The sequence below is a fragment of the Grampus griseus genome (genome assembly GCF_964374135.1).
Source record: "Grampus griseus genome assembly, chromosome: 1".
Lineage (NCBI taxonomy): Eukaryota > Metazoa > Chordata > Mammalia > Artiodactyla > Delphinidae > Grampus > Grampus griseus.
Genome location: NC_139017.1, coordinates 158,636,702 through 158,661,689, shown reverse-complemented (window position 1 = coordinate 158,661,689; position 24,988 = coordinate 158,636,702). Strand labels below are relative to the sequence as shown.

Below are 24,988 nucleotides of genomic sequence, written 5' to 3'. Positions count from 1 at the left end.
TTTGAGGTAGGTACCCTCACTTTACAGATGGGGAAACTGAGGCTCAGAGAGGTGAAGTGACTTGCCCATTTCTTTGTCCAGTCATTCATCATTCAACGCTTATGTATTGGGCAGAGGCTCCGTGCCAAGCGCCGAGGAGTCAGGGGTGACCATCTCTTGGCTACTGTCCCCTGCGGTGGGGGTCCGGGGGAAGTGTTGTGAGGTCGCATTGCGACCTCGTCGGCACTCGAACCCAGGTCTCACTATTTCCAAACCATCACTTTGGATCCGGACACAAGCCCCGTTGCACGGCTCGCGCGGCCGCTGGAATCCCCGGTACCTCCAGTTTCCCTAGGGTCCCACCTGCCGCACCTGGCCCAGGTGAGTCCCGGGAGGTCCCGAGCGCCGCCGGAAGGCGGCGAGCGGTTCCGGCAGGTAGGGCGGGGCGGGGCCGGGGCGGGGCTGAGGGCGGGGCCACCCCGCGACGCCAGGAGCCCGACCGGATTCCGCGCCCTTCTGCCCGCGCCCTGCGCCCCGCGCCGCCGCCGACATGGGGGCCTGTCTGGGCGCCTGCTCCCTGCTCAGCTGCGTGAGTCCCGCCCCCGGCGCCCGCCCCCGCCGCCTGCCCCTTCTTCGGCCTCGCACTTTTGTCCTGTCTTCTTCCTCCAAATAGTTTCTTCTTTTGCCTTCCTCCAAACTTGTCTTTCTGGGCCCGCATCCCGCCTCCTCGCCCCTCGGGTCGCCCCTCTAACCGACTTCCCCCGCCCCCATCCCGGGCCCGCGGGCGCCGGGGACAGCTGGTGTCCGGGGATCGGGTTACCGCGGGGGCGGGGGTGGGGCGCGCTCGGGCGGGGGAGGGGGTATCCTGGGCGGGCGCCCCTCCAGGGAACTGGGGAGACTGAGGCCCAGAGCCCGGGGCGGCTGCGGCCCCAGCTGGCTCAGCTTGGAGTCGTCCTGGCAGTGCGCCTCTGGTCTCCCTCCCGGACGCTCTCTTTGTGTGGCCTGCCGGTCCCTGTCCCTCTCTGCCGTGTGTCTTTCTCTGTTTCTCTGGCATTCTGTCAGTTGGTCTTTCTGTCCCTACCCGTCTGCCTCAGTTTGTCCATTTGTATGTGTCTGATATCTGTCCGTTCGTTTGTCCGACTGTCTTTGTCCGTCTGAAGCCTCTCCATCTGTCATTGTCTGTCTAGACGGCTCCGTGTCTGTCCGCCGGGGTCTGTCTGCCCGTTCAGTCTGTCAGTCTCTCTGTGTCTTGTCTCTGCTTCGTTCAGTCTGGCTCAGGCTAATTCCTGGGCACTTCCCCAATGAACCCCAGACGCTTGCCCTCTGGGCCCCAGAGCCGAAGTTGGGGGAGGGGAGGAGGCCTCCTTTGCTTTTCTAAGCCGGTCTTGAGTGAGGGGTGCGGGTTACCACCGCCATCGGCCCAGCTCTGGGTGGGAAAACCCGGGAACTGAGGGAGGTTGGGGTGTGTGGGGGAGACCTGGTCGTCTGCTCGGGGACCTGGGGAGCAGCCAGCAGAGGGGAGGAGCGTCCGCCAGACCCCGGCTGGGAGGCCCCTTCTCTTTTCTCCTTTCCCAGCCCCCTCTCCCTTCCCTCTTCCCTTCATGAAATCTGAGGTTCATTCAGGCAGCCCCCTCCCCCTCTGCCCCACACAAAAGATGAGCAGAGAGGCAGGAGGGGGAGTCTGGTGGCTGCTGAAATCCCAGTTTCCTTTGTCCCTGATTTGTGCGAGTGTGTTAGGATGGGGGTGTAGGAGTGGACAGATATCTGCACAGAGAGGCTGCATAGTGGGTTCCTGGACTCTTGTCCTCCCTGGGGCTCTATTTCCCCATCTGTGAAGGGTGTGTGTGTGTGTGTGTGTGTGTGTGTGTGTGTGTGTGTGTGTGCGCGTGCACGCGCGTGCGCGCACACCTACGGGAGGGGGAATCAAGAGCTGGTCCCTGAGATCCCTGCCTGCCCAGTGAAACCAAGGTTTGGGCTAGGGCTCTGGCCAGAAAGGGTTTGCTTCCTGATGGGGGAGGGAGAGTTTCCTTGGAGTTGACCAGAATTCCATCAGGCTGGGCTATCCTGGGGATGGGGGGAGTGTTGAAGGGAGACCTGCCATTTCTCTGTGCGTCTGTCTCCCTGTCTACCTCCCTCATAATGCTGTTGGGAAGATTTAAAAGTGCCCCGCCCTGTTAGAGTAAGTGCTCCAAATAGGAGGTATTGTTATTATCATCTTAAAAAGGTGGGTGGAGACTTCCCTCTGGAGCCAGTTGCTGGTCTCTGAGTCAGACGCCTACAATGCTGAGTCAGAAGGCACCTGACAGGCCTGCTCCAACCCCCAGTTTACCGATGAGGAGGCTGCAGCCCAGAGAGGTTAGCTGACTTGCCTAAGGTTGCACAGTGAAAGGAGGAGTAACTGCACAGTCAGGATTAAAATCTGATTCCTAGTCTAGGCTTCTGCCCACACCTTCCCTCCCTTCACATCCTGGATGCTGAGGGATAGGGTTGGCACAGAGTGGAATTGGCAGGTTCGCTTAGGAAGTATCTAATATCTGCAAGGGACCTGCCCCTCGGGGCAGGGGCCTCCCCTTGGCGTTCTGACCTCTGACATTTACTGAGTACTTACTGCATGCCAGGTGCTGTGCCGAGCCCTTCACCCCTGCCATCTCATTACGCACCCCACCCGCCAACCCCATGACATAGTTATCCTATTTTACAGATCATGATATGAACAATAGCTGCCGTTTACTGAGTGCTTACTGTAGGCCCAGAGCTCACAGCCCAGAGCTGTCCAGTGGTAGCCCAGGCCCAGCAGTGTAGTGAGCACTTTGTATGTACCCTTTCATTTAATCCTCACAATGACCCCAATGAAGCAGTTAATATTATCCCCATTTCACAGCTGAGGAAGCTGGATCAGAGAGGGAAGATGATTTCCCCACAGCCACACAGTATTAAGTGGTACAGTTGGGCACTACTGGATACCAATAACAACCTGTTTCAATGGACGTTGCCCCACAGGAGTGAAGTTCTAAGGGGGGGTTGCCAGGCATCTTTAGAGGGAACATTTTGGCATACATGGGTCGGTGGGGAAGACTTTTGTCCCTCCTGCCGTGACGCATTTGCGTCTGCCTCTTGGTCAGATGCAAATGCGTCACGGCAGGAAAGGGACAAAAGTCGCTCTCTTGGTCAGCATTTGGACTGGGCTGAAGGTGAGTCCTGGCTGGGAGGAGATGAGATGGACCCACTAGGGATGGGAGTCGCCAGCCAAGCCAGCACATGGTGAGCTGGATGGTCAGCAGATATTTAAGGAGGACCTTCTACAGTCGAGGGAGTGTGAAAGGCCTTTGGCTCAGACCCATTGGTCTTGGTCCTGGCTTGGCCTCTTCTCAGCGGCGTGACTGAGGACCTCTCTCCTTGTCTGTAAAGTGGCGAGAACAACGGCACCTGCCTCTCAGCACGTCAGGAGGGTTCAGTGAGACTTAGTTAGCATGAAGCTGGCGTGCGGCGGCTGCTCTGTAAGCTCCCGCCAGTGGTAACGTGCTGGAGACCACTTTCGAGGAATGGGGAACCTAGTGAAACCCAGGGCTGTCTGATGGGCTCCAAGCCACCTCACTGCCCTGCCCAGAGGCCCATCTTATGGCTGAGGAAACTGAGTCCCACTTGTCTAAGGTCATACTGCCAGCTGGTGGCAGAGTCCAGACAGGGCCCTCTCCTCTTCACACTGCGTGGGGAAAGGAAGTATGCTTTGAGTAGTCTTGGGCTGACCTCTTCTCTCCTGTGTTTGGTCTAGTGCTAGGGTGGCTCGGCCAGTTATGGGGTGCCACGGAACCTCGCAGCGTAAAGACTCGCAGACCCCGGGCTCCTGAGTTCTGAATTCTCCATTCTGAGAACCTGGCTGGTGCTAAGATTCCCCCGCTCTTATTTCTGGTGCTTTTCCATTGCTGCCTTTCCCCTGAGTGCATTTGTGGAGGGGGTGTTGTAATCTGAGTGTGGGAACAGTTTGTAGTCTGCCTTGGCCTTTCACATTGCATCACAAGCATAGCCTGTGTTGCTGTCAGTCTAGTGGCTTTCATCTTTCCAGCCTCTATAACATTCCATGGAGTCAGTGGGCCACCGCTGTCCCCTGGTGTTGGGCAATGAGGTCATCTGCAGTTTCCTGATAGTCTAATAAGCTCATACAACCTAAACCTTCGTGCCTGTTTTAGTTTTTTTCTGAATTTAACATTTCTATTTTTTGATAATGAAAATCAACTTTATCGGGGTATAATTTATATTTAACTATATTTAGTTGTATATGCCCATTTAGGTGTTCCCAGCACATCTGCTCCATTCAGCAGAGAGATGCCTCTTAGGGATCATGATGTACCATGATGTACCACGATGTAATGATGGATATTTAGTTATTTTCAGCTTTCCCCTATTATTTTCCTCGTGGGAAGTGTCACAGTGGACTTCCCTGTGTACATGTGTGCGCACGTGTCTGCCTTTACTCCCGTGGGCTGGTATTTCTATAGGAAGAGGTTGTGGTAGGAGTGATCCCCAGAGGTGGAGTGGGGATAAGAATGTATGAACAACTCCAAGGAGGCTCCAGAAGCAGGGGCGGGGGCTGTGTGTATTGTTCTCTCCCTGACCTGGTCTCTCTGGCTACCAGCCAGGCCCTTGGAAATCCTAAGGTTTCAGGTATCAGGAATACCTGGATTCTGATCTCCAAAAACCACAGTGAGTTGAAAGGCCAGGCTGCCTGACTGCAGTGTGCAGCTTTTCTCGTGTCTCAAATGTCTCAAATTGAAATGGTATCAAGCCAGAGCTGGACCCTGACCTGGGTACTTGGGCACTTGGTTCCTGAGATCATACCTGTTGGCCTCCCTTGGTTTTCTTGGGCACTGGAGGGATTGTTTTCATCGCTGGGCTGTTTTGAAATTTAATGAGTGCCATCAGTGACTTAGCAGGCCCTGGTGCAGACAGACTTGAACTTGAATCCCAGCTCCTTAGCTCACTTGCTGTGTGACCTTGGCCGCATCACCTCTCCGAGTCTCAGTTCCCCACTTGTAAATGGGAAGTTACAACACACTTCATAGTGTCCGTGAGGCTTAATCTAGACAAAGCCCTTATCATAGTGTCTGGGACAAGTAACTCGTCATAAAGGGAAGCTGTTACTGTTATTACTTGAATCTCAGCACTGCTGTTCGCTTACTGTGTGACTTCTGGGAAGTTTCTTAATCTCTCTGATCTCAGAATGCTCTTTACGGTTTACAAAACACTTCTTCTGGCATTTGCTTATCTCCTCACCGCCCCCGCCCTCCTCCAAGGTAGCCATGAACAGGAGTCAGGATTGGGGTGGGGTTTGCAAGATACAACCAGAAATTGCTGGATGATTTGGACCATGAGGGAGAATTTCATTCGGCATTCACTTAGCAACTGTGCTGTTACTTGGCTTTGTGGGTGAGAGAGATGGGTAAGAAGGAGCATTCTCAGGGGCATTTCCAGTCTGGGGGAGAGGTGTGGGGGATACGGGAGGGCAGCTGCCCCTCAAGCAGAGTGTGCTCTACCCCTTGTGACCAGTCCAGAAAGCAGGGGACGGGGCCTCCGAGGAGCAAGGGGCCCTTTTTCAGCCTGCTCTCCACAAAGCTGGTCACTCAGCATAAGGCTGTTCCTGTCCCTCCGGCTTTGAGAGGTGATGCCCAATGGCAGTGGATGCCCATTGCTCGTGGGATGAACACGAGGATCCTGCACATGGCTGCCGGGCTCTGCCAGCCTGGCCGACCTCACCGCTCGCTTGCTTATGAAGCTTTGGCCATAGGGACTTCTTTCCATTCCTCCAACGCTCAGCTCCTGTCCGCCCCAGAGCTGCCTCAGGCTCCGTTCCCTCTGTCTGGAACACTCGTTCTTCCCCTTGGTCAGAAGAGTGAATCCTCATTGTTCAGCTCTCAGCTTAAGTGTCACTTCTTCCAGGAAGTAACCCACTACCCCCAATCTAAACTAGGCCCCCGCCGGTCACTCTCATGGCAGCACGTATGTTTTCTTCTTCACACTCACCATGACGGGTGTAATGACTTGCTGAGTATCTTTCCTGCCCTTGGAAGCTCCAGGATGGCAGAGCCTGTGTCTTTCTTGCCCTCCAGACTCTTAAATACCTGAATGAGGAATCAGGGCTGTTTGAGGGAAGAGAAACAGTGAACCAGATGTATCTGGATGTGGGCCCACTTCCTCCAAGGCTGGGCTGGAGAACTGGCTCCCAAGGGATGAGTCTACAGCTGCGAAAGGCGTGGCATCACCAGCCCCTAAGTGATTTCAGCCAGCCCTAGGGAGGGAGGGGCTGACGGAGGGCAGAGGAGCTGGAGACAGAAAGGGCTGGATGCCTCTGCTGTCCCAAACTGGTGCAGCCCCAGAGCGGGAAGTCACAGCCACCCACATTCTTCATTCCATTCATTCAACAGATGTTGATTTATCAGCGCTTGCTCTTTTTGAGGTCTTAACATACGTCTGGTATGATGCCAGACGCTTTACATTTGTTCAGCAGATAGTCACTGAGCTCCCGACGACGTGCCAGGCACAGTTCCCACCCCTGGGAATACCATGGTGAACAAAACATCAAAACCCCTTGCCCTGGTGGGGCTTGCACGCTAGCAATGAGAGGCCGGCAACACGAGTAAACTGTGAAGCCAATCAGGTGGTAGTAAGTCCTACAGAGAAAAATAAAGCAGGGAAGGGACAAAGGGAACCTGAGTGAGTTACAATTTTTTTTGGTCGTGCTGCGAGGCTTGCGGGATCTTAGTTCCCCGACCAGGGATTGAACCCGGGCCGTTGGCAGTGAAAGCACGGAGTCCTAACCACTGGACCGCCAGGGAATTCCCAGGGAGTTACACTTTAAAATCCCTACAGGACTTTCCTGGCGGTCCAGTGGTTAAGACTCTGCGCTTCCACTGCAGGGGGTGCGGGTTAGATCCCTGGTCGGGAACTAAGATCCTGCGTGCTGCGCAGCGCTGCCAAAACAATAAAAATTAAAAAATAAAATAAAATCCCTACAGTATTTCATTCTTAGAACTGCGATGTGAGAAGCAGGTACTGTTAGGATTCCCATTATATGGAAGAGGAAACTGAGGTTCAGAGAGCTTGAGTGAGCTGTATAAGGGCACATAGCTAATCAGTGAAAGAGCTGGCCTTCCGGATTTTTTTTTCCACTCTGCCTCCTCCTAAATAAGAAGCACTGTGACCCCAGCTCTCTCGCCGAAGCCACAGTAACACCTGAGATAGATCCAGGTTTGAATCTGGGTTCCGTTGCTTACTGGCTGTGTGTCCTTGTGGGACCCAGCCTCTTCCAGCCTTGGTTTCCTTGGCCTCTCCCTTGGGCTTGAAAGTTAGATGGCGTGACATCTGGGGAAGAGGTGTCCCTTCGTGGTGTGGCACAGGCAGTCTCTGCGTAGGTTTGGAGATATTGAGCGGGCAGCGGGCAGTGGGTGGATGCTGCGTGCTTGGGCGGGGAAGGGGAGAGGAGACCGGAGAGTAAGGTGCCATCCTGGCCTCCCCGCAGGCGTCCTGCCTCTGCGGCTCTGCCCCCTGCATCCTGTGCAGCTGCTGCCCCTGCAGCCACAGCTCCACACTGAGCCGCCTCATCTTCACGGCCTTCCTCTTCCTGGGGGTGCTGGTGTCCGTCATCATGCTGAGTCCCAGTGTGGAGAGCCAGCTCTACAAGGTGAGCCACCTGCGGGACCTGGCCTCTGGCAAAGGCTCAGCTACCAGGGGGCCCAGGCTTGGGGGCCCAGCTGATCAAGAGGTGGGCAGGAATGCCAGCGCACCGATGATCCAAGCTTGACGATGGAGGGTCGTTTCTTCATATTGGGAGGAGGGTTTGAGCCTTATTGTTTCTCATAAGCCTTGGTCCCCTTGGGAAGTGTCATGAATCATTATCGCCATCCCTGCCAGACACTGGCCCAGGGTAAGCTCTCCCCACTTTAATGCATGAGCCCAGTTTGAGGGTCCTAAGTCTTCCCTTCATCTCAGTGTTTCATAGCCAGTGGGATAGTTAGGCCAGAGGTTCTGACATACTAGTGTGTACAGAGCATGAATTCCCTGGGAAGTGTGCCAGTCATGCAGAATCTCAGACCCTGCCTTAGAGACTCTAGTTCTGTAGGAGAGGGGAACCTCCGGGGATTCTGATGTAGCTGGTGGGCGGAGAGCACTTTGGGAAATCCTGCCCTGGACCGTGCCATGCCTTCTGTTTGTCCCTGGGGGGCTCACTCATAGGGCTTCAGCCGCAGAGGTGGGTGGAAATGGAGATGGGCCATGGGTGGAAGTGGGAGGCTCGGGTGGCCCTCCTGGGAGAGCCTCCTGCCTGGCGGCCTGGGCAGAGTCAGCCCGGGTTCTGGGTGGGGTGGGGTCTTCCAGCTGCTCTGTCTGTCTCCACAGCTGCCCTGGGTGTGTGAGGAGGTGGCCGGGTCCCCCGTCGCCCTGCAGGGCCACATCGACTGTGGCTCCCTGCTCGGCCACCGTGCCGTCTACCGTATGTGCTTCGCTATGGCGGCCTTCTTCTTCCTCTTCTCCCTGCTCATGATCTGCGTGCGCAGCAGCCGGGACCCCAGGGCTGCCATCCAGAATGGGTGAGGAGGGGTCCCACCTGCACCCTGGGCCCCTCCCGCTGTGGTTTTCCCTATCCTCGGCCTGTCTCCAGCAATCTCCAGACCCTAACCCTCCGACTCAGGGGCCGCTGAAGCCAGGAGGGCACAGCACAGAGGTCGGCTCATCTAGTAGTTCCCATTTCTCAGATGAGGAAGCAAAGCTCAGGAAAGGCAACAGCATCCCTAGGGCCGCACACCAGTTTAGTGACACAGTTGGGGTTAGAGCCCAGGTGACCGTCCTCACCCATCATTGGTCCTTCCCTCTGCCCCTCGGGGCTTTTTCCAGGGCCAGGACAGATTTTCTGTGCCTGTCAGACCATCAGGAAGTCTCTCTCACCTCTCCCAGTACCTGCTCTTCAGGGTTGGGGTTCTGGGGGTCCAGCCTTCTTCTCTCCCCCTACTCAGCTTTCTTGTCTGTCCTCCCCCTTTCCCCACCATAGGTTTTGGTTCTTTAAATTCCTGGTTTTCGTGGGCATCACCGTGGGCGCCTTCTACATCCCTGACGGCTCCTTCTCCAACAGTAGGTGGCCCTGCTGGGGAGGGATGGGGGCTACCAAGGGTGAGCGTGCTGGCCCCCAGCACACAGACCCCAGACTACTGGCTGGGTCCTTGCCTCCCACCCAGGAGAACAGGACTCTGGTGCTTGGCCACATGGCCTTTGGGCAACTCGGGGTTGGGGGGACCCCCTTTGACCCCGACCCACACCCTGACACAAGGCATCTCTGTGCGTGGCCAGGGGCTCCTGAGGGCGGGGACTTTGCTGCTTCTCAGTGTCCCCAGTACAGGGTGTGGCACAAATGACTGTTGAATGTATAAAAGTGAGCGTGAGAAGAGACCCAGACCCAGGGGCTGCTGCGCCATGGCTGGACCCCCTTGCCTCCCTCCCCTCTGCCTGCCTAGTCTGGTTCTACTTTGGTGTCGTGGGCTCCTTCGTCTTCCTCCTCATCCAGCTGTTGCTGTTCATCGACTTTGCGCACTCCTGGAACCAGCGGTGGGTGAACAAGGCTGAGAAGAGCGACTCCCGCGCCTGGTATGCAGGTCAGTGCCACCCAATGGCCTCGTGAGGGGGCTGGGCTACCTGAGGAGTTGGGGCGGGGGGGTGGTCCCTGAAGCTGGACAACGGCCTGGAGGGCATCTCGAGCTGCCTCCTAAGGGCAGGACCTGAGCCGTCCGTGTCACGTGGAGGGAAGGGTGTGTGGCAGGGGCCCGCTGACCCGGGGTGGCTGAGGTGGGGTCAGATGAGAGCTGCACTGGAGAGTTCAGAGGGATCTGGTTGAGCCAGCCCTGCAGAGCGAGCCACGAATGACACCTGGTCATTGAAACCCCAGTGGCAGAACGGGTCCCTTTTCAGTTCTTCTGAATTGATCAAGAAGAAAGGCACTCTTAAGGGTTGATTTGATTTTCACACCTTCCTGATCACCAGGCATCTAGTTCACTTTTTGAGAGATTGTTCTCTATTCATTGTCTTTTTTTTTGGCTGCGTTGGGTCTTTGTTGCCGCTTGCGGGCTTTCTCTAGTTGCGGCGAGTGGGGGCTACTCTTCATTGCAGTGTGTGGGCTTCTCATGGCGTGGCTTCTCTTGTTTTTGTTTTTGTTTTTTCTTTGCGGTACACGGGCCTCTCACAGTTGTGGCCTCTCCCGTTGCGGAGCACAGGCTCCGGACACGCAGGCTCAGCGGCCATGGCTCACGGGCCCAGCCGCTCCGCGGCATGTGGGATCCTCCCGGACTGGGGCACGAACCCGTGTCCCCTGCATCAGCAGGCGGACCCTCAACCACTGCGCCACCAGGGAAGTCCCCTCTATTCGTTGTCTTTATTTTTATGGTGACCTTTTTTACGGCAAGTGAATCATTTTAGTTCAGGGTGGGGCAGGAGCTCACAAAGCCTGGGTGAGGGACGGAAGTTTTTTTGTTTTTAATAAATTTATTTATTTTAAATCTTTTTGGCCGCGCTGGGTCTTCGTTGCTGCGCGCGGGCTTTGTCTAGTTGCGGTGAGTGGCGGCTGCTCTTCGTTGCGGTGCGCGGGCTTCTCACTGTGGTGGCTTCTCTTGTTGCGGAGCACGGGCTCTAGGCGTGCGGGCTTCAGTAGTTGTGGTGCACGGGCTCAGTAGTTGTGGCTCGCGGACTCTAGGGCGCAGGCTCACAGTTGTGGTGCACAGGCTTAGTTGCATGTGGGATCTTCCCGGACCAGGCCTCGAACTGTGTCCCCTGCATTAGCAGGTGGATTCTTAACCACTGCGCCACCAGGGAAGCCCCCAGGGACTGAAGTTTAGTAGACACTCCTTGGAGGAGGAAGTTGGGGCCTGAGACCCAGTGCACTGCTCGACAAGGGATGGGGGTCCTTGCACCTCTTGACCCACCTGCCGCTGCCCCGCCCTGCCAGGCCTCTTCTTCTTCACCCTCCTCTTCTACGCGCTGTCAGTCGTGGCCGTGGCACTACTGTTCATCTACTACACCCAGCCTGGCGCCTGCTACGAGGGCAAGATCTTCATCAGCCTCAACCTCATTTTCTGTTTCTGCGTATCCATAGTCGCTGTCCTGCCCAAGGTCCAGGTGAGCCTGCCTGTCTCTGCTCCTCGGTGTGTGGGACTTCTTGTAGGAACCTTGGGGTCCTGGGGCCAGGACTGTCAGTCACAGAGGCTTGGGCCAAGAGTGTGGGCTCCCAAGTCAGCCTCCCTGGGTCAGAGTCTTGACTCGCATTTAGATGCTGGCTGTCTTTGGGGAAGTGCCTTAACCTCTCTGTGCCTCTTCCGTCTCAAATGTAAAATGGGAATAGTAACACTATTTGGAGTTATTCTCAAGATTGAGACCATGTTTATAAACACTTAGAACAGTGCCTGGCATATAGATATTAGAACAATGAACATTGAGAACAGTGCCTGGCATATCCATCAGACATTGGCTATTGTTATCATTATTTTGATGTCATCATTTTTTTCATGCAAATCAGGAGAACATTAGGAAGGGTCACCGAGTGATGATTCCTAGACACCTCAAGAAGTGGTGTTAGAAGGTGCAATTCCACAGTTTCCAATCCCAGACTATCTGGGATGATGGGTGGGCGCTCCCAAGGTAATCACTTGTTCTTCAGAAGAATCCAGTGGTATTTCACAGTTTGGGATATCAGCCCACCAGGTGTTTCAGAGGTAGCTTAGATAGTCTTTGGGGGTCCTTAGCAGAAAGGTTGGGAATCTCCCTTCTGGCCAGAGCTTCCATTTCCCAGTAAGAAAACGGAAGCCCAGAGAGGGTGATGCCTCTGTTCCAGGTCACACAGAAATCAGTATTCATTCAGCAAATACCTCTTGAGCATCCACTGTGTACCAGGCACTCTTCTAGATGTTGGGGATACAGCTGTGAGGAAGAGGAGGAATAATAATAGCTAACAGTTAATGACATCTGTCATGTTATTAGTCCTTGCACCATCATCATCCCCGCTTTCCAGATGAGGAAACAGAGGCTTAAAGGAGTAAAGAGACTTGCCTAAGGTCACACGGCTAGTAAGGGGTGGAGCTGGGATCTGAACCCAGGCAGACTGGCTCCAGAGACGGTGCTCCTAATCATAGAGTTCAGATTCATATTTTCAAGCGTGTCTGTGTGGTGAGGAGTGGGGAGGAACAACCGACAGGAGACGAGGCCAGCTGAAGTAATTTTGGAGAATAAGTGCTATGTGGAAAATAAAAGAGGGTATGGGCTGAAAGGGAGGTGGGCAGGCAGGGCCGGGGTCTGCTGCAGTCAGGGTTTTCAGAGCCTTTTGCGGGGGTCCTGTTTGAGCTGAAGCCTGAATATAAAGACACTGCTGGTGCAGAGATGTGGGGGAGGAATATGTCAGGGAGAGGGCAGGGCGAGTGCAAAGACCCTGAGGTTGGAGAGGATTTGGCAGGTTCCACGGACAGAGAGGTGACCACCATGTTTGGGGAGTAGTCAGCAGGGAGGGCTGTCGGATGAAGATGCAGATGGGGTAAACGAAGGAGGGCTTTAATTCAGAGTGTGAAGAAGTGCTGCCCTTGAAGGGTTCTCAGCTGGGGAACAAGTCGGGTAATCTGTTAAGAGAAAAAATTAGGACTCTACCTTTGGGTGGGCGAGGTGGCAGTGGGTGGCTCGGGTGGTATGTTTTCCCAAAGGGTGTGGGGTGGGATGGCCCTAGGGTGGTGGGGGTTTCTGAGGTCCCCCGGTCGGGCGTGGCTGGGCTGGGTGTGGGGGGGGTGTACCCAGGTTTGGCAGGAGTCACACTGTGGGCTGCCCTTGCCAGGATGCCCAGCCCAACTCGGGTCTGCTGCAGGCCTCGGTCATCACGCTCTACACCATGTTTGTCACCTGGTTGGCCTTATCCAACGTCCCCGGTGAGTAGAGGCCTGGGTTCCAGGTGGCCTGGTCTTCCTCCTGGGCTGGGGACCCTCAAAGATGACGGGGACATTCCCAGCCCATTCCAAGACTTAGTCCTTCGGGGAGGTGGGAGGACCCCATCTGTTCCTGGAGCTGTCTCTGTTGTTTTGTCTGCTGCGTGCTGTCGCCGGGACTTGAGTGTTGGTTGTGTGTCTGTCTGTCCCTTGGCTGTCCATCTGAGCCCATCCTCTGGGCTCCCTGGCTACAGACCTGGCCTGCGTGGGCTGAGGGTGACCATGCTCCCCTCCCCAGACAGGAAATGCAACCCCACCCTGCTGACCCACTTGGACAATGGGACGGTCCTGGCAGGCCCTGAGGGCTACGAGACCCAGTGGTGGGACGCACCGAGCATCGTGGGTCTCATCGTCTTCATCCTGTGCACCCTCTTCATCAGGTAGGGTGGGGCCTGGTTTCTGGGAAGGAATCGTGATTGGGAGCCCTGAGGCACAAGTGACGGGAGGATATGGGCGCTGGGACACCAAGCTGGAAGCCGCCTCCACAGGCAGCACATCCAGCCCCGGCACTGCGCTGGCGGGGAAACTGAGCCCCTCAGAGGGCACAGAGTGACTGGGCAGCGGAGGTGGGGCTGAGCCCTGCCTCCTGGCCCAAGGCCTCTCCTGAGCCCGGGTTGCCGTGTGCCCAGCTCAGCCGTGTGCAGGCAGCTGTGGTGCCAGGGCCGGAGCCTGGACGGGGGCCAGCGGGTCCAGGCTCCATCACTCACACCTGTGTGTGGCCGCTTCCCCTTTCCAAGCTTCAGCGTCCTTTTCAGCTAAAGGATGATAACCTCTAATGCCCAGGGTGGCTTGTGACCCCACAGTGTCCCTTGAGAAAAAGCAGCTCATTCTTAAGATCACATGTGCTCTTAAGAGCACATTCTTGAAGGGGTCTTAGCAAGTGCTTATCAGCGTGGACTTGAGCCTGGCACCCTGGGCAAGTCTCTCAGCCTTTCTGTGCTTCAGTTTCCTTATCTGTAAAACAGGAATAAAAATACTACTTACTGCATTGGATTGTTGAAGGGTTATGAGGAGTTAATATGTACAAGGCACTTAGAAAAGAACTTGGCAAGCAGTAGGTGCCAAATAAGTGTTTGCCATTATTGCAGAGAACTATTAATATTTGCACAGCTGGGTGGCTGGGAGTGGCTGTTTTGTGTCACCAGACGGTAATATCAAGTATACTTGTTGTTGACACTGGCAGACTCAGGTATTGCCTCCCTGCGGCCTGGCATTTCTCCAGGTGCCACTTTGTGTGTCTGCACCTCCGCCCTGATCTTTTCTCCCCTAGTCACCCTTCCTGAGCAGCGCCCGTTTGCCTGTAAGCAGCACACCTGCTTCTAGGCTCCTGGGCTAGAACATTTTGAGGCTGTTTCACATTTCGTTTTGTTTTCACCTTTTTCAAAACATTTTCTCCTAGTGGAGTTGGGGCAGTTCACAAACATCTCTCTTCTTTGTCCTCTCCTTTGATTTCTCTTCCAACCCGGAAGGGCCCACGTCACCTCCATCTTACAGATGAGGAGACTGAGACTTGGTGAGGAGCAGCCACTTGTCCGAGGCCATGAGCGCACAGTGGCCGTGGTGCTGGAGCTCACTTCCCTGCCCCCGAGCTCTATCCCTCCCCATCCCCAGCGTGGGCGCAGAGCTGTGCTTCCTGATGCTTCTAATACACCTCCCTGGCCTTCAGTCACTGGGCTGCACCTTGGAGAGCCCACAGATCCCATCTGTTCTTAGCACAGTTCTTAAAACCCAGGAAGCAAGGAAGCATAAACAGCCACGAGGGCAGGGACCACTGATGATCGCTCTTGCCCCCAGCTGGATGGCCCAGATCTAGGCTCATGTACACTAGATATCAGCACAGTATTTGGTGATTGGGGTCAACTGAAGCTCAGCAAGGGGTGATTTTTCAATTGGATGGAATGGGCTGGAATCCAGGCCTTTGTTCACTTTTTTCAGGATACAAGTTGGATCTTCAAAATTGTATATGTGTCTCAAACTATTAAATGTAGTTAAAAACATCAAGACCTCATTGTAGAAAAGCAATGACAGAAATCATTACTATTATTCTCTCTTTATTACAAACATAGAGAAAGGGGAGGCAGTGGGTAATGCTACTTAGCTAAAATGAATAAAAGGTAAACAAATGTACCAGCAAATGAGCATTCTTATGAATATTTTTAATGAATGTAGTACCTGGTACGATCCTTTGCGGTACTAAGTTCTCAACACGTGTTTGTGGAGATGGCAAATAAACAACCAAAATAACAGGGGCCGCTTATCTGGTTTCTACTCTGTGCCAGGCACAGTGCTGGGCCTTCAAACACCATTACTCCATTTAATCCTCCCAGCAACCCTATAAGGGAGGTACTGTTATCTCTGAATTTACAGACGAGGAATCAGAGGCTCAGAGAGGTTAAGTGTCTTGCCCAAGGTCACACAGGGAGTAGGGGTAGAGTTGAGAGTCAAGGCAGTTTGTTAACTCCAGGGCCCAGGGCCTAACGTCCAGGCCGCCGGCTCCCGAGGCTCTGGGACCCTGGTGCCCATGGTCATCATGGCCAATGCCGTGGTGCGTGAGGCCTCCTGGCACTGCCCACCCACCCACCTCAGTGGTGACGGCCTGACAGCCACACGCACATCCTCCCCTCGCCTCCCCCAGTCTGCGCTCCTCGGACCACCGGCAGGTAAACAGCCTGATGCAGACGGAGGAGTGCCCGCCTGTGCTGGAGGCCACGCAGCAGCAGCAGGTGGCGGACTGCGAGGGCCGGGCCTTCGACAACGAGCAGGACAGCGTCACCTACAGCTACTCCTTCTTCCACTTCTGCCTGGTGCTCGCCTCTCTGCATGTCATGATGACGCTCACCAACTGGTACAGGTGTGTGGACGGAACCGCAATGTCCGCCGTGCGCGTGCCACTTCCCTTCCCCTCCAGCCCTGCACTGGAGTTTAAGACTTGGGCATGGAGGTGTCTCTCTAGGACCCTCCAGGGAGCCTGCCTCATCAGTGCCCCGGTTTCCCTGCCAGTGCCTAGTCCACGCAGTAGCTGGTACCTTCGCTAAGTGCTGAGAAGTGGGAATCACGGGAGGTGAGGCTGGGCCTGTGCAGGGCAGACCAGGTTTACAGATCAGGGTGGTGATTTGGGTTATGGGGTCGGATTTGGGATTCATGGTTTGAGGGTTAGGAGTAGGGTGTGGGGTCAGAATCAAAGTCACAGGGTCAAGAATAGGAGTCCTGAAGTCGAGAGTTGGGATTGGGGCCATATAAAGTAACAAATTTGGTCATTTGGTTAAAATTGGGGTTACAAGTCCAGAAAGCCAGGATTGAAGTGACCAGGTCAAGGAGCTAAGATCAGAGTAACTAGGTTAGCGGCCAGAACTGGGGTCACAGGGCCAAGGGTCAAAATTGAGGTCAGAGATATCAGAACTGTGGTCATAGGGTCAAGGATGGGGTTATGGGATTGAAGGTCAGAGTCAACGTTAGAGGTCAGGACTAAAGTTAGGAGCTTCTGGGTCCCAAAGTCAGGGACCAGGAGTGCGGTCACGGAATTAGGATCACAAGGTTAGCGACCAGAATCAGGTCACAATATTATGCCTAGGACTTGGGTCAAGGTTGGAATTGAGGTCAGGTTCAGGTCTATGGTACAAGGCCATGAGCTCTAGGTAGGGTCTTAAGGCCAAGTGTCAAAAATATCAAAGGGCTTCCCTGGTGGTGCAAGGTCAAGAGTCCGCCTGCCGATGCAGGGGACACGGGTTCACGCCCCGGTCCGGGAAGATCCCACATGCCGTGGGGTGGCTGGGCCCGTGAGCCATGGCCGCTGAGCCTGCGCGTCCGGAGCCTGTGCTCCACAGCGGGAGAGGCCACAACAGTGAGAGGCCCGCGTTTCGCAAATAAATAAATAAATAAATAAAAATCAGAGATGGGGCTAGAGTTTACAGGGTAAGAGCCAGAGGTGAAGTCAGGGGTCGCAACTGGATCCTAAGGTCGGGGCCGGGACTGAGGTCACAGCGTCAGGGCCAGGCTCACTGGGATGATGGTGTGTTCCAGACCCGGTGAGACCCGGAAGATGATCAGCACGTGGACCGCCGTGTGGGTGAAGATCTGTGCCAGCTGGGCAGGGCTGCTTCTCTACCTGTGGACCCTGGTAGCCCCCCTCCTCCTGCCCAACCGTGATTTCAGCTGAGGCGGCTCCCTGCGGCCAGCCCACCTGGTGCTTCGGGGCTCAGTGACAGCAGGCTGAGCGCCCGCCGCGCCTCTGGGACGTGCCTCTGAGCTGGGCCCCTCTGTTCTTAGTGCCTTCAGGGAGGAGGAGCATCAGGCCCCTCCCTCCCGCTGCCCCCCCACGCCCACCATGGAGCTGCCTCCTCCTTCCCCTCACCCCCATTCGCCCACTCTTGCCCTCTTGGGAAAAAAGGGCCCCTTGTTCTAAGGCTCCCCAGGAGAGGGTCCTGAAGGAGGGAAACACTGAGAGCTGCTCAGAAAGCAGGAGTGCTCACCGCGATGGGGTGCCCAGCACTGGGGCCCGGGTATTCCTGACCATGTACTCCAGGACACCCCATCCCCTTCCTGGGCTCCGTGCCTTACTGAGTCTCTAAGACTCTGCCAATAAAGAAGCCGGTGTGTGTGCCTCCCATGTCTGTGCCCTTCCCCCTTGGCACGGGCCCCATCCCATCTGGGCCCAGTGCAGGGGCTGGGAACAGAATGTCAGGGCAGAGGGGCTGAAGGGCCAGACCATGAGGAGCCTTGAAGGTCAGACAGAGGGGCCCTGGCTCTGTCCTCTGGGCCATGGAGAGCCTGTGGGCTGGGGCTATAGAGGAAGGAGGGGCTTTGGCAAAAGGGAGCCTGGGGGTCAGAAAAGGGGGCCCTGGAGCAGTGTCCATATGCGGGGTGATGAGGCCAGAGTCGGGGTGGAGAGGGGGCTCACGTGGGGAGGCTGAGAGGCTGGTCTTCGGGCCATCTTACCAGCGCCCATCCTGAGGTCCTGCCCACCTCTGACCTGCCTCTAGGGTCCTCCTGAAGAACTTGTCACCACCCTCCACTTCTCCCTGCTGTAGACGTTGGCCCCTGCTCTGGCCCCAGGGTGTGGTGGGGAAGAGTGTGTGCTCTAAAGTCAGCCAAGCTGCCTGGATCCGCTGAACTGCAAGAGCCATGGGGCTCCTGTGGGGCTCCGGGCAAGTCTTCCCCTCTGGGCCCTGGCTCCTCATTCAGCAGATGGAAAAACGCCACCTGTACCCAGGCTGCTGTGAGGCTCAGGTGAAACAGGTTACCCATTTCTGAAGGCGCACAGCGATGTGCGGGGGACGGACAGGCTCCTGGCTGGGGCCTCCTGAGCCTGGTCTTGACGTTGTGATGTCCATCCTCAGGTCATAACAGAAATCGAGGTGACTGGGGTTTGTTGGGGGCTGGGATGCAGTGGCCAGGGACGCAGCCCACTTCTGAGGAGCTTTAGGGTCATGGGGGCAGCACAGGTGCACGGGTGCACCAAGGAGGTGCCTGCCACAGCCCCTGTCAGGACAGTGGGAGTCGGCCAGATCGGGGGAGCGAAAACGCCCAAGGGACAGGACGCGGCATGTGAGCAAGAGAGCAGGGTGTTGGAGGACCAATGAGAAACGTAGGGTGGTTGCAGTGCAGAGGGCATGTAGGGGTCAGGAGGTGGTGAGCTTCGGAAAGTTGGGCTGGGCCTGAGTCACACAGGCCCTTGAGGGCCGTGGTGAGGAGACCAGATACTGTCCTGAGGGTAGAGGGGAGCCATGGAGGGTTTCTGAGTAGGGGAGAGGCCGTGAAGTTGTGAGCTGACCAGGGGGTGGTCCTGGAGGGTTTAGAGCAGAGTAGTGACGTGGTCAGATGGGTATTTTAGAAAAATTTTCCTGGATGAAGTGGAGGGTGTAGCAGCTAGAGGCAGGTACCAGGGCCCAGGGTGGAGTGGGTGGGGGCCTGGAGTCGCGCAGGGGCCGAGGAAGGCTTCTCTCACCTTGAGACAGATCTTGTGGATGCTTTTGTCCCCTGGTAGCTTTCAGCTGAAGGAGACCTCTCCACGGAGCAGCCTGAGCTTCCTCCCTGCAACACATGAGATTTCATTTCTCTCCTTGTTTCACTTTAGGGAGAAAAAGCCCACTTTGTGCTCCCGATAACCTTTTTCAAAGGTTTGTAGAAGTGGGCACTTTTATCCTGCTTTTGTATCCTTGTTGCTCTACAGTTTTTCAATTATTCATTCAACAAACATGTACTGAGCATGATTTGTGCCAGGGTCTGGGCTGGGGCAGGCCTGGCAGGGAAGGAAGCTGGAACCAGACTGAAGAGCCTGAATGCTGGCTAAGGAGTTTCAGGTCCCAGTTTGGCTCTGAGAAGCCACCTCGTATCCCCCAGGCAGGGAGCTCTCCCTCCGTGTTTCCTCAGCCCCTGTTCTCTCTGGCGAGACAGTGGTCACACTCCTGTACCTGGTGGTCGATGGGGGTGTCAGGTGTCAGTCCTGACCCACTGCCCCCCCAGGGGCTAGGAAGCCCACTCAGCCTGCTTGCTGTATCCCCCTCATCCCCTGCTGCTCAGCATCATGGCTTCCACACATCCTCCCTCCCCCATCTTTCCTCCATCACCTCCTTCCTCTTTTCCTTCATATCCTCTTCTCTATCCCCTCTCTTCTCTCTCACTCTCCTTTATCACCTCCCTTCCTTTGCCAGTCTGTGGGACAGGCTGTAGGACCCCAGCTCTTTTTGTCTGCCAGCGCTGACAGGCTGGGCTTCCCTGCTGGACTGCTAATGGGGAAGCGGCTGCCCTCATCCCCGGAGACCTGTGCTCTGTCCCTGGACACCTGCTGCCCGACACCTGCTTCCCAACACCTGGGCTGTGGTCCCTGCAGCAATACCACCAACAGCCTCAACCCAGCCTGCTCTGGAGCAACTTTGGACAAAGTTGTAGAACAAATATCTGGGCAGAGTGGGTGCAAGACCTGCAGATCACGTGGGGAAACAGGCAGTGTGGTGCGCTGGAAAGGACTCTGGGCTCGGCTCCAGTTCTGTTTCCATGGCTGTCTCACCACTATCTTGTCACCTGAAGTTAGGCAACTCAGTTCCTCTCTCTGGGCCTCAATTGCAGTTTCCGTAATATGGCAATAGTAGCTGTTTTGTAAACCGTAAAACATGGTGCTTTCATGGGACAAACACTGTGGTTAACCAGCAGACATTCCCAAGCCCCTTCTCCCTTTCCTGCCTCTGTCACAAAGGCGGGAAAAGTCAACTGTCACTTTGCAGCTTCCCTGAGAGTTAGAAGTGGGTACCTGAAAACATTCTAGCTAAGTAGACCCAAGTAGGGATGCTAAGGAGCAATTCTAGAAAAGTTTCTGATTTTCTTCTACAAGGCACTACTCATTCTCCCTTTTCCTATTTTAACACAAAAACGATGCCTGGAGCCACAGCAGCTATCTTGGGACAATGAGGCAAAGAGCCTGAGGATGAGAAACCAACATGGTGAGGATTGTGGTACAGAAAAATGGAAGGAGTCTAAGTCCCTGGTGCTCTTTTGAGCTGCTGCATCAACCCTACTGTACCTGACTCCAGACTTCTGTTATGTGAGGAAAACAAACACCAGTAAATTTAAGCCCCTATTAGTTGGGCATTAAGTTCCTTGCAGCTGAATACATTTCTAAATGATATAACATGTGAGATGTTTAGTGATAATAAAAATAATAAACAGGAGAAACTTACCTCCATTCCTCAGGACTATGGGCTAGCGACAGTATAGCACCCCCATATATATGTGTATACTTATAAATAACTGTATACTGTATATGTTTATATATACATACCTGTATGTTTAGTAGCAGGAGAGATTGTGACAAGACGTTTTTTTTTTCCTGCCCCTGCCCCGGACTTCAGCCCTGCTCCCATGATCTGACTAGCTTGGCACCTCTGCTTTACTCTTTCCCTCTTTCCCATGGACACTATTATACTTTGTGATATTGTGATCAAATATATATCTGGTCTTTGCCCATTTCTGGCACAGAGCTCCTAAAACCCTTGGAATTTCCTTAGTGATAAGAGTGAAAAAGTGGACAAGACAGTTTTTTGAGATATTAAATTTTCTCTCCTCTGCCAAACACATGGGAGAAGAAGGTTCTGGACCTCCTTGTCTTGGGGGAGGTCTGAGGAAGAGTGGGAAGCAGGAGAGAGAGGTTACCTGCAAAATATACTTCCCCTTCTGCCTTTGGTATCCAAAAGTCCAAGTTTGTTGAGCAGCTTCTGGGCAGTGGGGGAGGGGGTGGTGATGGGGGCAGCAGAGGCACCTCCTGGACGGAGAGGAGAGAGCCCCAAAGGAACTTGATTAGGGATGGGGGTGGTTCTTCCCAGGCCCCAAAGAAGTTCTCTATGACTGGAAGAGGAGGCCAAGGGCTGTGAGTTCTATGAGCAAAGATGTTCTATGAGCAACTCCTGCTGAGTTGGGGGAGCCAGGCAGAGCGCGGGGAGCAGGTGAGACCTCAAAGGGTGGAAGCATAGTTCCCTGCCCTGCCCGAGCTGCCCCCCGCCCCATACCACATCTTTCTTGCTCTGTCCACTGCCTTGCTGCTACTTGCAACCCCAGGACTTTTGCACTATCCAGGAGGGGTCATGTGTGTTGGGGAGGAAAATGAAAAATGGCTGAGGTTGAATTTCCCACCAGTCTGGCTGGATGGGGCTTTGCATAGAAAGAAAGTTGATATAAAACAAGTGAACAGGGCTTCCCTGGTGGTGCGGTGGTTAAGAAGCCGCCTGCCAGTGCAGGGGACATGGGTTCGATCCCTGGTCCGGCAGGATCCCACATGCTGCAGAGTAACTCAGCCCGTGTGCCCCAACAATTGAGCCTGAGCTCTAGAGCCCGTGAGCCACAACTACTGAGCCCGCGAGCCACAACTACTGAGCCCGCGTGCCACAACTACCGAAGCCCACGCACCTAGAGCCCGTGCTCCGCAACAAGAGAAGCCACCGCAATGAGAAGCCCGCGCACCGCAACGAAGAGTAGCTCCCGCTCGCTGCAACTAGAGAAAGCCCACGTGCAGCAATGAAGACCCAAAGCAGCCAAAAAATAAAAAATGTAAAAATAAAATAAAAGAGATATTCTGTTTCTTGCACACCTGTGAATTGAGCTTGATACCCCCTTTAAAATAGCTGTAGATATAGGCTGATTTATGGCAACCCCGTCCCCCCAAAAAACAGTACAGGAGTGTGAAAAGCATTCATCTATTTCATTTTTTCAAGCAGCAGCACAGGATTCTATTGAGTGAATATTCTATCATTAATTTAACTAATCCTCAGTTAACGGGCATCCACATTGTTTTCAGTGGTTTTTTTGTTTGTTTGCTTTTGTCTTTCCTACTACCAGCCGCTGTGTTTCTTCTGGCAGCTTGCTGAGCTGCAGGAAGGTGGACTCCAGAGCCAAGATCCTCTAGGTTCTTATCTCAGTTTTGCCCATGAGCTACCCTCACCTCTCTGGGTCTCAGTTTCCCCATCTGCAGAATGGGGATTGTACTAGCACCCACCCCATGGGATGTTGCCGTGGTCAGTGAAATCACATCCGTAAAGGGCCTGGCACCATGCTCGGCTCACCGTAGGAGTCAAAGAAAGGGTGCCTCCTTCCTTTTGCTGGCTATCAGTCCTCAGGGACTGAGACAAAAGTCTAGGCCAAAAGATGAGGTCACCTTAGCCTTCCCTCTACCTCCAGAGACACCTGTCCTTTGCCTCTCTGGAGGAGGATGTGAGTGACAGGTGGCAGGAGGTAGGGAGAAAAATTGTAACAGGAGCCAACATTTATTGAACAGTTCCTGTGCACCGAGCCTGGAGCAAGGAACTTCAACGCCAATAGCAAGTCTATTAGTGTACAGAGAAAGCAATTCATAAGAGAAAGAAAAGATGGAGACCTTGACTCCCCCATCTTCTCTGATCCCCAGTCTAAATTAGCCTTCCCATTTCTCTTAGTTTTCTTAAAAACTCTACACTTCTCTGCATACATAGCCTTTATTACGGTGTGTGATTATGTATCCATTTGTGTGATGATCGCTGTATTGTCTGACTTCCCCTAAGGTCAAGGAGGGTGAGAACCTACTCTCATTGTTTATCATTTCCCTGGTGCCTAGAACAGAGCCTGATAAACAGAAAATGCTCAATAAGAGAAAGGTTAGTTGATTGACTGATCATCTGAATGAGTATTAGTTGATTCTGGAGTAGCCATGAGAAAGCCTAGGGGACAGAGAGTTTATAGCAGAGTAGGAAGGGCCAGAGACCTGGGCTGAGGTCAAGAGGCCTGGGTTCTGGTACTGAATGTGCAGGGTCAGAGGAAAATTCCGAGGAATGGCTTTGAAGCTGAGACCAGCAAAATAGGTGGGAATTGGGTGGTTCAAAGAGCACAGGAAGACTGCCCAGGGCAGAGAACTGCATGGCAGCGGCTCTGCAGTAAGAGGACAGGACCATCGAGGAGCTGAGGAGCTCGAGCAGCATGGTAAGGGGTCAAGTGGTGGAGGTGGGGAGGTTCAGGCTATGGAGTTCAGAGGTCGCAGACTGGTGACCGGAATGCATGTCTGGTTTGGCCCTTGTTCTATGTTTAAAACAAGAACCTCAACAAAGATTATGGTGCCTTGCTCTGGAGCACACCTTCCGTCTACCTCAGCTTCCCCTGCCCCTCCTCAGCATCCCCCTGCTGCTTCATCTTTTTTTTAATAAATTTATTTATTTATTTATTTTTGGCTGTGTTGGGTCTTTGTTGCTGCTCGTGGGCTTTCTCTAGTTGCAGCGAGCAGGGGCTATGCGGTGCGCGGGCTTCTCATTGTCGTGGCTTCTCTTGTTGTGGAGCACAGGCTCTAGGCACTCGGGCTTCAGTAGTTGTGGCACGTGGGCTCAGTAGTTGTGGCACGTGGGCTCAGTAGTTGTGGCTAGTGGGCTCTAGAGCACAGGCTCAGTAGTTGTGGTGCATGGGCTCAGTTGCTCCGTGGCATGTGGGATCTTCCCGGACCAGGGCTCAAACCCATGTCCCCTGCATTGGCAGGTGGATTCTTAACCACTGTGCCACCAGGGAAGTCTCTGGTTTATGTTTTAAAAGACAGTATGATGTCAGGGGGTGGAAGAAGGTCAGAGTGGGATCAGGGTGACCATTTGGGAGGTGACCATAGTAGACAGGGAAGGAGGTGACTGACTAGTGTGACAGCCCAGGAGATGGTGCAGTGTGAGCTGAGCTGGGAAATTTTTTGGACGTAAAACCAGCAGAAATTGCTGATGGGTTAGACATGGGGGTGTGAATAAAAGAGAAGAATCAAGGATGAGCCCTGGCTTTTGGCCTGAGCAACTGGGTGAATGTTATCTATTGCGATGTGGACAACTGGAGTTGGATTCGGAGAGAAGAGGTCATCAGATTTCTGTTTGGGATGTTAGAACGTCCAAGGGGAGCTACTGAGAGGCTGCATAGTTCAGGGGTTGAGAGCAAGGGCTCTGGAGCCAGACTGGCTGGGCTGGATTTCTGGCCTTTTAGTAACTGTATGGCCAAGTTACTTTAACCTACTTTAAACCAATGCCTTAATTTTATCATCTGTAAAGTGAGAATACTTATGGTACTCATTTCATAGGATTAATGAGGAGGAAATGAGTGAATTTATGTACAGTGCTTGGGACAAATATGTACTATATGTATTGTTGTTATGGTTATGATGAGGCCAAGCCAGCAGTTAGATATAAGAGTCTCGAGCTTAGGAGAGACACCAGGGCTGGAGCCATTCACTTATAAAAGATACATGTACAATTACTAGACTGGATGATTCTTCCTGGGGGAGAATACAGAAAAGTACATGGACATGCATGTTGTTGTATTCACCACTGTATCCCCAGTACCTCACACAGTCTGCATATAATAGGTGCTCAATGAACGTGTGTTGAGTGGGTACGTTTCCCTTGGCAGAAGGCTCCTCTAGTGGCCAGACTGACCATGTCTGACCATGTCTGTCTTCCAGATGGAGTCCCCACCACCCTTGGGCCCTTTCACTGCTATATTGCCAGAGCTCAGCACGGGGCCTGGCACAATAAGCCCTCAAT

The 24,988-nt window shown here is 54.2% G+C and overlaps 1 protein-coding gene across 1 annotated transcript; it reads left to right on the top strand.

Moving 5' to 3' along the window:
• Window positions 1–473: 473 nt before the first annotated feature.
• On the top strand, window positions 474–20,659 carry SERINC2 (serine incorporator 2). Its single transcript, XM_082655227.1, has 10 exons — window positions 474–568; window positions 7,493–7,654; window positions 8,368–8,558; window positions 9,017–9,096; window positions 9,477–9,614; window positions 10,958–11,127; window positions 12,824–12,914; window positions 13,210–13,351; window positions 15,607–15,822; window positions 16,992–20,659. The coding sequence occupies exons 1-10, from the start codon at window positions 530–532 to the stop codon at window positions 17,125–17,127; spliced, it is 1,365 nt and encodes a 454-aa protein (XP_082511353.1). The 5' UTR covers window positions 474–529; the 3' UTR covers window positions 17,128–20,659.
• The last annotated feature ends 4,329 nt before the right edge of the window (window positions 20,660–24,988 follow it).

Coding starts and splice junctions, on each gene's coding strand:
- SERINC2 (XM_082655227.1), top strand. CDS start 530: ATGGGGGCCTGTCTGGGCGCCTGCTCCCTGCTCAGCTGC. Junction 9,097..9,476: donor TGACGGCTCCTTCTCCAACA/GTAGGTGGCCCT, acceptor CTGCCTGCCTAG/TCTGGTTCTACTTTGGTGTC. Junction 13,352..15,606: donor CTGTGCACCCTCTTCATCAG/GTAGGGTGGGGC, acceptor CGCCTCCCCCAG/TCTGCGCTCCTCGGACCACC.